General features: G+C 53.2%; 1 protein-coding gene across 1 annotated transcript; it reads right to left on the bottom strand.

Moving 5' to 3' along the window:
• Positions 1-563: 563 nt before the first annotated feature.
• Positions 564-4215, bottom strand: ZFP36L1 (ZFP36 ring finger protein like 1). Its single transcript, XM_030949929.1, has 2 exons — positions 3901-4215; positions 564-3088 (listed from the first exon to the last, which is right to left on the bottom strand). The coding sequence occupies exons 1-2, from the start codon at positions 3955-3957 to the stop codon at positions 2138-2140; spliced, it is 1008 nt and encodes a 335-aa protein (XP_030805789.1). The 5' UTR covers positions 3958-4215; the 3' UTR covers positions 564-2137.
• Positions 4216-11193: the final 6978 nt, after the last annotated feature.

Here is an 11193-nt window from a genome sequence, read left to right as displayed (position 1 = left end):
GTGATGTGTGCATACACCTGAGCCTTCACTGGGGGTTCATGTTCCTCTCCCCCACAAAGCACCAAAGAGCTCCTTTGTGCAAGCAGACCAGTACCACCAAAAAGCCAGGACTGAGATTTGGAGTATCACTAACATTTTGACATCCCACTTCAGCCTCACTCAAAACGCACATAAGCCCTCCCTGAAGAGGAAGGAGCTATGCAGGAACACACAAAACACGCAACAAAAGCCACACACAAGCAACAAAAGCCAATCCCATGTTAAGCCATGCTCATCAGAAAGAACTTGTCAGGAATAGACTGAGTGACTCGAGCACTCCATAAGAGACAGAGAAGGTTAGAGACCACCGGGGTAGGTCACACCTACCACAGCAGTATTTGCTGCCACTGACCTGCTCCCAAGCACTTGCACGGCTGACCCGCTGCATCAGCGAGGAACGATGGAGGGACGCCTGGGCACACTGCGGGCACTTCAAGGGTCAAGAGAAGGGAAGCACCTGCATTTGTGGGGTTGTCTAAAACCAGCCCCTCAATTTTTCCAAGTAAAACCAGCTCCACTGTCAGTTTCTTGAAAAAACTTGGGGTTTATTGATTTAAACTGCAAACAGTCATTACAAAAGAGATTCTCTTTTAAATAAACTCACACAAAGAGGAAGAAAAAGCAGTGTAGCGAACAGTAACAGGGGGAAAAAAAAATTACATTCATTATTCTCTTTGTGCCAGTCCCATTCACCTTGGCAAGGAAAACTCCAAACTTGGAATACAGAAATGCAAAGACAAACTGTATTTGGAATGTCTTCAGATAGGCACTTTGAGCCCAAGGCTTTTCTCCTTGAAGAATCTATACAATAAGAGGAAGAAAAAGGTCTTCCTTCCACGTTGTCTCGCAACAGAGCTCAGGTATGTACATTCTAAAGCCCAGGTAGGCAAGACCCGGGAGAGGAGAAGAGAAGGAGAAGAGAAAAGGCAAAGATGCACAACAACTCCATTTGCAGTCCAACACAAAAAAAGGGGGAGGGAGTTCTAAAATAAATAATCCAAACACAGTTTTTGCATTTTTTTAAATTAATTTTTCATTTTTTAAAATAAAATAACCAAAAAAGTGTAAAGTTACAAAAAATGTCATTGTAGTATAATATATTAAACTGTGGGGAAAAAAGGAAAAAAGACACTTCACAATCTTAAGATTAATATGGAAGATCATAATTTAAACATAAAAGAATATATTCTATGGATTCATCATCCTGATAAATATGAACAAAATTAAAAAGCAAAGGTTTTGGCAATAAATACGTTTTGATAAGTTAAATAAGCTTTTTATATTGTTGTGCAGTGACAAGCAAAATTTGCTCTCCAATTTCTGAAAAGTTATACAAAATTAAAAACCCAGAAAAAAATAATAAAAAGCTTGGCGTGAGTGCTCTAAGATAGATCTAAAGTACTCTAGAGCAAAACCATTAAAGCTATGTCTACTGGAACTTTGTTTACACGAACTTGTGTGTGTGGAATGACTTCTGTTAGCCCCACCCCTCCATTTCTTTATTTGTTTTAAGATGTCACATGTATACATGGGGAACTTTTAGCACCAAAATCAAGTCTCTCATAGTCCATCTGTTTTTTGCTTTTCTTTTGTTTTCTTCCTCCCAGTCGAAGTCCCACTCATGCTACAATCTTTGTCCGTTCTCAGCTTTTCTTCCTGCAGACCTGAGCGGATCCAGGCAAGATTTAGTCTTTTAAGGGGAGGGGAGAAAAGAGGGCTGGATGTTAACAGTTGCTCACATGCCTGCAGCCTAGCAGAAACTGGCCAGTCGGGAAGGGACTGGGAGAGGGCGATGCAGTACGTGGCCAGTGGAGGGAGCCGGATTCGGACACTTCCTGCACATCTGGAAATGCACAGAGCTGCTGGTGCCCTCTGCAGCTGGAGAGGTAATACAGTCACAGTGAAAAGTGTTAAAAGGCACTAATTTTGTAAACGTTATTGCTTCTCATCGTAATTTTGGCACTTAAGGTTTAAGCCAGTGGGTATCAGGCAGGCACGTGGACATGTTAACATCCAGCTTGGGCTATTGGGGACAAGGTGGGGGGAGTTCAGCTTAACATTGTAATAGAGGTGGGGAGGGGCAAGAGTAAACCCCAGATTAGTCGTCGGAGATGGAGAGTCTGCTGAAGATGGGAAGACGTCTTGAGGTGTCCAGGATAGGGGAATCTGAGCCGCTGTGGCTGCTGCTGGAGCTGCTCAGATAGCCCTCCTGGTCAGAGAGGGAGTCCTGAGGACTGGGTGGCGAGTCAAACATGTTGGGGGACTCGGACATGGGCCTGAACAAGAAGGTGGTGGGGGAGTTCCCGCTGGGCACCTGCACCCCCATGCTGGGGGCAAAGAGACTGACCAGCTCCTGGCTGGAGAAGGTGAAAGGGTTGCTGGCGCAGTCAGGCAAGGTGGGGGAGCCCAGCAGGTCGTCGGCGCTCAGCATGGGCGGTGGCGTGATGGAAGTGGGGCTGTCCAGCAGCCCGCTGGCAGCAGTGCTGGGGAAGCCGGCGAAGCTGAAGCTGTGCTGCAGGCGGGGTCTGTCGGTGACGGCGGGCTCCCGGCTCCCCGCCACGGCGCGGCGCTCCTCCGCGTTGTGGATGAAGTGGCAGCGCGGCCCATAGGGACAGAAGCCGATGGTGTGGAAAGTGCGGCACAGCTCGGTCTTGTACTTGGGGTGACGGGTGAGGCTCCGCAGCTCGTGGATGCCGTGGGCGAACTGGCACTTGTCACCGTACTTGCAGGCGCCGTTCTCCTCGAAGGGGCGGCACAGCTCCGTCTTGTAGCGGCTGGAGTTGACCTGTCCCCCGGGCTGCTTTTGCTGCAGTAGGCGCTCGCCACCCTCTGAGAAGGAGCGGTCCCGGAAGCGGCTTTCGCGGGGGCCCAGCATGGGAGCCGGCTCCCCTTTCAGGCTGCTGAGGAGCTGGTTCTGGTGGAACTTGGAGTTGGGCAGGGTGACAGAGTGCCTCCTAGGGAAACCCCCGCCTGCCGGGGTGCCCACCGCCTTCCTGTCCAGCAGGCACCCGCTGACACCCGAGGGGCTGTAATTCAACATCTTGTTGCTCTGCGGGGACAAAGCAAGAGCCGGTCACGTCACTGCTACTGCCACCACATGCTCCGACATCCCCACGCAGCGCCGAGAGCGCGGCGGGGCACCCACCGCCTGCCGCGGCCCGGGGAGCGGCGGCGGCCGCCCTGCCCCGACAGCTCCCCCGCAGCCGCATCTGGCGGCGCCTCCGCCGCCCCACGCGCGGGCCGGGCCCCCGCCGCGCCCCCCGTCCGCGGCGCGGAGCGCTCCCGGGGCCAGCCGGCCGCGCGGCGCGGGGGGCGCGCGAAGCCCCGCGCGACGGGAGCGCTTCCCCGGGAGCACCCCCGGGGACGGCGGCGCGCGGGAAGGGCAGCGCGCGGCGCGGCGCCCGCCCAACCGCTCCCGCAGCGCGGCCGGCGAGGGCGGCCAAGCCCCGCGGGGAGGGAGCCCGCCCGTCCGCCCGCTCGTCCCCCGCCCGGCCCCGCGGCAGCGCCGCCGCCCTCCGCGCCGCGCCCGGGCGTGTTGAAGCGCGGCGGCCCCGGGGGCACGGGAAGGACCCGACCCCCCCGCTCGGCGCCGCAGCTGAGCCCGCCGGGAGAGCGGGCGGCTCCCCCACCCATCCTCCTCCGGAGCGACCGAGGCGGGAAACGCGGGCGGGAAAGACCCCGGCGTCCCGAAACGGGGTGGCCGCGCTCGGTTCCCGTCCTGCGCCCTCCGGTCCCGGCGCAGAATTCGCTCACAACCAGAAAACGAAGTGGGGGGGAGGGGAAGAGGGAAGCCAGAACTCGAACCCTAAGGAAGCTGAAAAGCCCCGAAGTTGGCGGCGGAACCCCCGCCTGCGCCCTTACCTTGCATAAAACTTCGCTCAAGTCGAAGATGGTGGGCGACACCAGGGCTGTGGACATCTTCGGCGAGCGAGGGGGGAAGCGAGTGGGGCAGCGGCACTCGGACACGAGGAGTCACGGCGTGGGTAAGGCACAGCCTCCAGCGCCCCTGCTCGCAGCCTCCCCCCGCCGCCGACGCCGACACCGCCACCAGCCCGCCCGGCCGCCGCGCCCGCTCGCCGCTTCCAGGGGGCTCGCGGAAAGCTCAACTTATAAAGTTTGTGACTTACCCCCGGGAGGAGGAGCCGGCGGCGGGAAAGGGGAGGAGGAAGAGGGCAGGGTGATTGACACTGCGACTGAATCACCCGGGCGGGCAGGCCCAAAAAAACTTTCGGGAGGAAGGAGAGGGGGAGGGACAAGGGGAAGGGGGGAGGGGGGAAAAAGAACGCGAAGCGGCCGGCTGGGCGGGTGGGTGGTTGTGCCGGGCCAGGCCCGCCCTGCGCCGCGCCGCGCCGCGCTGCGCTGCGCCGGAGGGGGCGGTTGTGCGGCCGCACCGAGTGACTCCGCGCGCCTGTGCGCGCGTGTCCGTTTCTGCTCCCGTCTCCGCGCGCGCGCCCCCGTGCGCGTGTGCCCGCGCTCTTGTCCGCGTGCGTCCACGTTGTGCGCGTGTGTCCGCGTGCGTGCGCGCGTTTAACTCGGCACGCGTCCGCGCGCGAGCTCCCCTCCGCCGGCTCGCGCGGCCGTCCCGCTCCGCTTCGCGCGGGGGGAGCGGCGGGCGCGCGCCCAACGGCCGCGCTGGGCGGCGGCTCCGCGGCTCGCGGACACTTGCCGCGGAAACCGGGAAACCCAAACCCCGCGGAGCCGCGTCCGGCCGCGTCCCTGCGCCCTGGAGGGCTGTGTGCTGGTCACCCGCCGCACTCCTCCCCTCCCGCGGAGCCTTGCTCCTTCCTTCAAACTTTTACTGAAACCTGGCGGGCTCTGCAAGGGGAAATAGCTCACATCCCCAGCAATTTAAGTTATTAAAATGCGTGTCTGCCCTTTAAAAGGCTGTTCCATAAATCCTGCCTTTTCTCCCAGTCCCCAGCACTCAACACTCTAAAACTGGGAAAAAAAGAAAAAGAATAAAGAAATTGTCTCTAAGCAAGTGACCTGTTCCAGGTTTTAGTAAAGTATGATTCAATGATTCATACTGATACTGGTATGGCAGAGATGAGAGGGGACAATGGTGGCAGTTTCTGTATAAAAATTAAAATGAGCCCAACTGTTGAAAGATTGTCAATACCAGGGCGCCTCAGTGCTCAGTCTCTGCCCAGTCATCCCCCTTAGCCCCAGCTGTAACTTCAGAGGGTGTTTCATCCCAGGCTGGGCAATGGCATCTGAGACCTCTTCCCTGCACAGGTGGGCAAGGGGGGCCCTGCCCCGGCCCTGCAGGCTCTTGCTGCTTCCCTGCACTCCGGCTTGGCTGGGAGAACAGAAACCCCTGCCTTGGGCTGCAGAGCACTGACCCGAGCGGCCATCGCACCGAAACTTCAAACAAATGATCCACTTCCTCCTCTGTTTGCTTTGGAGTCGCGGCATCTGGACTTTGCGCTGGGGGCTGATTTTTTTTTCCCTCCTCTGGTCTTCAAGAACAACCAAAATAACCAACTGAGAGAAATGCCCACAGGCTCGGGCTATTCCAGATTTTTTTTTTTATGATCATTATTATTATTATTTCCTTAAGGAGAGCAATCAGGTTCCTCGAATTTCCTTCTCTTTATAGTTTCTTTTTTTTTTCCCTCACCTTGGCCAGAAGTGAGGAGTAGACAGGGGAGCAAACAGCCTATTATTTTCTGCAGTTGTTTACTCGTTCTGTAGATGGTGCTTGTTCCCAGGGCTCTAGGCCTCTCTATAATTAAACCCATTTTAATTGTTAGTTAGAAACGTCATTTCAGGGACTTTCCAAGAGTTACGGAGAGAGCCTGCCGAGATAACTATTTCACTACCGAGTCGCTCCCAGCCTGGCTTTTGCCCGGTGCCTCCTGTCGTCCAGCCACGGCATGGGGCTGATCTCGGCGTGGGACTGCGGCCAGCCCAGGGCCGGCAGCCCCTCCGCCAGCACAGCCCTCTGCCCCTGCTGCTTCTGTGCTATTCACTTGTCCCGTGTGCATTTGTTTTGGAAACCTGGGGTTTAAGGCTGCACATTTCCGCGGATCAAGTGGCAAAGGCTGAAGCCGAGAAGGAATTTTTTCCAGTGATTTAGCTTGGCAAACCCCGACTCCATGGTGGTCTGCCTTGCATTGCCTGCGCACATGCTCAGCTCAGGAATTTAGCTGCTCACCCCACCTCGTGGCTAAAAGTCAGAGCCCTCCGGGCCAGAGTGGGAATTTGTGTGGGCATGAATTCACACCGAGCAGAGGAATGAAAAAATTGGAGCCTCACACCACCCGCCTGAGCCGTGCCAGAACTTTGATAGATGCAAATGAATAAAGATAGGTAAATGAATAAATGAAAGTCAATTATTAAAGAAGATTACTGAAAAAGTGAATGAATGCAATGCCATGCTCACTAGCCTTTTTATGTGAGTCAATCCATCCAGGCCCAGCACATTGCAGCTGGGATACTACAGCTGGGCATGGGAAGCAGGAATAAATGTCCAGAACCTCCCAAGCCCTTCTCAAACTTGTCCTCAGCACAGGAGCCACTTTTGGAGCCCTCTTCTTCTCTGGGTCAAATGCAAGCAGATGCTAAACTTGTCACAAAATACAGAGGGATAAGATTCTGCGTTAGACCTGTGCCCACATTTAGCAGAGGAATTAAGAACCACTTTCATGCACGAGAGCTGAAACAGGCCAGAGTGGCCAGAAGGCGGGGAAGAAGAAGGGGGCAGCGAATGAAATGATAAAGGCAGGAGATTTAAAGGATTACTTTTTCCAATTGCATGTGTGTATAAAACTGTGGGCTCATTGGCACATGATGCTGTAGAGGTCAAAAGTATAAACTAGGTCAAAAAAGCAATTCAACAAATTTATGGAGGAAAAGTTCCTGGAGGTTTACTAAAGGCAAAGGCAGACCTCGTCAACTCGTTGCTGGACAATGCACAGCAAAAGTATCACTCTTTCATCCCCTTTTTCCCCCATAAGCATTGGCTGCTCTTGGAGGTAAGAGGAAAGCCACAACAGACCTTTGGTCTGATCCAGTTTGGCACTGGGATGTTCAAATCAGCACTATCTTGTCCCCGAGCCGCTGAGCACGGGTTCACACACTGGCCTCTGCTGAAGGCTGGGGACAGTGTCATGGGCTGGCTGCACTCTTTGCCCAGTTTAACTCCCCGCCAGGGTAATAAGAGGTTACTTTGAGCGCTGAGTATAAACTGAATCCAAGTGCCAGCTTTGCCGCAAATATATTTGATGATGGTGCAGCTCCTGTGGCAAAAGAACAAAGTTGCTATCTTAAGACACCTGCACTTCCCCTCACCTGGAGCCATTTGGCAGTTGGAAGCCTGCAGATCTGCTTGCATCAGAGTTACTGAGCAAGAACTTGAGTATGAAAAAGCCTGAATTGTTGAAAACAGGGTGGGGGTGGGGTGTTTTGGTTTTTTCCCCCTCCTACCACTCAGTTCCCAAAGTTTCAAGGTAGAAAAGGGAAGTGCTTTCGTCACAAGCAACGTTTTCCCTTGTGAGTTTCAGATGAGTTGGGCATTTCACTCCCCTGCTCCCATGGGAATCCTCAGGTAAACAGACACGTCTTGTCTGCAGCAGTGCTCCGATGTACAGAGGCTGGGAACAGAGGAAGGACAAACCTCCTGACTTTATTTTTGCTGGGGGTGTAAAATGAGCCAAGGCTTTCTGCAGTTACTCTTCTATACATATCTTTTGGGTCTGATGCTATTTTTGTTGGCCGTGACCCTGGAGGTGTAGGTGTGGAAGTGCCTTTCTGCTGCTCTCTGCATGCGGGTGTAGATGTTTCCTCTGTTTCAGGCGCCTCCTCAGACTCTGTGGCCTTTCAGAGGGAGTAGGCGGATGTCAGTGTGGCCTTTCCCCACCTGTCTGTAAGTTTTTAGTACTTCTTTTTATTTTGGCCTTGCACTTCTTCCATGGAACATCTCTGGGTAGCCACTGGGAGGTGTAAATGGCTTGAGATGGAAACCACAGCTTGTAGGTGCGCCCTCTGCCAGGCTTTTCTGGCACCCGAGGAAGTCAGGTCTCTGCCTGCTCCCAGGCAAAAGGGATATTACCAGCTGCTCGGTGAGAAAACAAATTCACAGAGATACAGGAAAGTGTGTTAAGGTGGTGGGAAGCAACGGGAGTGAGATTCCTGGCAGCTCGGGTATGTAAACATTCATAAAATAGAGAGTGTGTGCATGTGTGTACTTTGTGGTGGCAGGAAACCCAAGAAGCTAGCTCCATTATTTTTGCTGGAATTGGTAACAGCCGTACCAGACAAATATTATAAGCCCTTAATCCTTCTGACTTTACACCTGTGAATGACCTAAAGACCGTCCAAGGTGATCTAAATTACAGCACATCCTTACTAATTAGTAATGGGGTTTGGGATCTGCTTTAGTTGTTCGTAAAAAGGGCTTTCTGTTTTTCAGTAGCTCAGATGTTGGACTACCTCTGGGGGAAGTGAGGGGAAGGCAGGAGGTGGAGGTAGTGTGTGGCCTCTTCTGAAGTGTCACATGGATGTGACTAGCCTGCCACAAATTTAGCACCGGTGGCACTGACAAGACACTGCAGTGGAAAAAGCAGAGATGTCCTTTTAAGCAGACGCAGGGTAAGGAAATTGGCTGAAGTTAATGGATCTAAGTTATAATTTCCAGTGGAAATACTAATGCAATTAATGTATTTCCACACAGCAGGACAGCAAGCCCATGGAAGTGTTTAGCTGTTTGTCATGACTGCTCAGGAGACTGGCCTAGCCACATCCTGGGGTCTGTCCAGCTGCATCCAGACACACGCAGCCTGTGCTGAGGGTGGGAGCAGGGCTGGGACACACCAGTGTGGCAATAGGTTTGAGGGGCTGGAGGAGAAAACCATCACCAGGTGTGGAAAGTGAAGGTGCCCGACCAGGAGCATCTGTCTCCCTGCCTGTGACCTGGGTGTGGGGCTGTTACTTTACCCCAGCTCCATGGCAGTGCAGTCCCCAGCTGGGGTCTGCACATCCTGCCTGGACATGGGGACAAGCAGGAAAGCCCAGCAGCCTCCTCACATAGCACCACAGATCTCCCTGCTGCCCATTGCTGCTGCACCCACCACCTCCTGCAGAGAAACCTCCCTGTTCTTAGGGGTGTGCCTGTTCTCAGTGGAGCTGCAAACCCTCTAGGGCAAGGTGCAAGACTCATGTGTCTCCTCCCTGAACATGCTGCAAGTGTGTGAAGCTAGAGAAGGGATTTCCATCCTGCCAGGGGGGTAATGGGAGCTGAGGAAGTACCCAGCCTGGCTGCAGCAGGGTGAGGTGTGGAGCAAGATGTGTTTCTCGTCAGTGGTGGAGCAGGGCCACAAAGCTGCTGTTGGGGAGACTGGTGTTCTATCCTGCTGCAGGGTCCCCATCTCCTCCCTGGGGAGAGTCCACATCTGTGGGACAGCTTGTGCAGCCAGGCGCCAGCATCCTCTTTCCTCCAGGTCTCAGCCAGGCACATGGTGGTCCTGAGGTCCCCAGTATCCCTGCTGGGCCCAACCTCAGGAGCAGATTATTGTGTGCAGCAAGGGCACAGCTTCAAATAGATGCCCTTAACCTGGCCTAATCTGCACAGGGCTCTGTGCCTGCCAGGGCAGAGGGAAGTCAAATATATCTCACCTCAATAAATTGTTGTTTAGATTAAGGGACGTGTCAGAAGCTTTAAAGAGGCTATTGGCAGATTCCAGAATAAAAGAAACAAGTGACGCCTGCTGCACATCAAAACAGCAATTACCTTTGTATCAATAAGATGATTAATGCATGTAACAAGTGGTTGGGGACATGGAAAGGCATAGATCTCAGAAAACAGGACAAAATCAGTTCTTTCAAATCCTGCATCCATGGTCCTGAGCTGATACACAAGCAAAGTGATAATGCAGCACAGTGGTTTTTGTTGGCCTCTGCCCATTTCCAGCCACAGCAGCCCTGGCTGCTGATTATTCAGCAGACATTAACCAGTGGAATGTTTCCATTATTTTTTTCTCAAAAAAAAGAGTGCTGGGACAAAATGCTTTCATGTTTTTATTTTCTTTTATGAGAAAGTCTAAGACAACTCTGGAGCCTCTTGGATCATGACATTTATGTGACATGCAGTGCTGGTGTCAGAAGGTGCTGCTTGCTGTGCTGGTGGCCACTTACCTCCAACAGGCTCAGCTGTAACCCTCTGAAAAATACCATTTTGTCCTTTCACAGTGGAGCTTGTCATAACCTTATTTCCAAACACATGGGTTGCACTCCACACATCTTACAGCTCCGTGAGATATTTGCATTAGGGAGGCAGCTTGCTTTCCCGCCATTCCCATTCCATCAAAACACACTTTTAGCACCAGGCTGGAAGCCAAGGTCAAGTCTCCTTTTCTTTTTTTTTTTTGTTCCTCCGCCTGCTCTGAATACATGATAATACAGACTTCAGCTCCATTATTATATCTTTTCCCACAAGACCATTGCCTCATTCAGACCTCAGCAGGGAGCATGTTTTCATCTCTGCCAGCTGGGCATGGCTGGAGAGCCCTATGCCCATCAGAGCTCCAAGGGGGAGGACACGGAGGTGAGGCTTTGCACATTCCCATGCACAGAGGATAGAGGAGCTTGGTTAGCTCCAAATCTGGTAGGGCATTTCCAGGGAGCCTCTCCCACTGCCTCCCTTGTCAGGCCAGTAATGACGAATGTCAATGACGATGGGATTCCTCTCCTCTGTTTTTAAGTGCTTAAAAGTTAGGTGTCTAAACCTAATTAGTTGAACAGGCTTCCTGCATAGCCAATGGAGACAAATAGGCACCTCTAGTGTATGATTCATTTCACATATCTTGGAGTTTATCTTGAGAAGGGCTGACTCACCCGACAGCCAAGCACCCGCTTCTCTTCTGTGACTGTAAAGGCAGATCGGCAGCTTGCTGAGGATTTGACAGCTACATTTTGGGTGTCCCAGGCTGGGCAAGGTGAGTCCTGCTCCCAGCTGTGGCAGTGGCTGTGGAAAGCATCATCACTTGGCTGCTCTGGCTTGGCCCCCTCCCACCCTGTTTCCCACAGAAGGTCCATTTGCAGCCCTGCCCAAGCAGGGCTGGGTTTTAGTCTGTCCAAATCACATTATCAGCCCTTATCACATTATCAGACCAAGTTAAATATTTATAAAGCACCTGGGGGCAGGGTCCACATCTT

This window comes from Camarhynchus parvulus, chromosome 5, assembly GCF_901933205.1.
Source record: "Camarhynchus parvulus chromosome 5, STF_HiC, whole genome shotgun sequence".
NCBI classification, from domain to species: Eukaryota; Metazoa; Chordata; class Aves; order Passeriformes; family Thraupidae; genus Camarhynchus; species Camarhynchus parvulus.
Note: the sequence above shows the minus strand (reverse complement) of the source record. Positions and strands in the feature narration are given on the sequence as shown.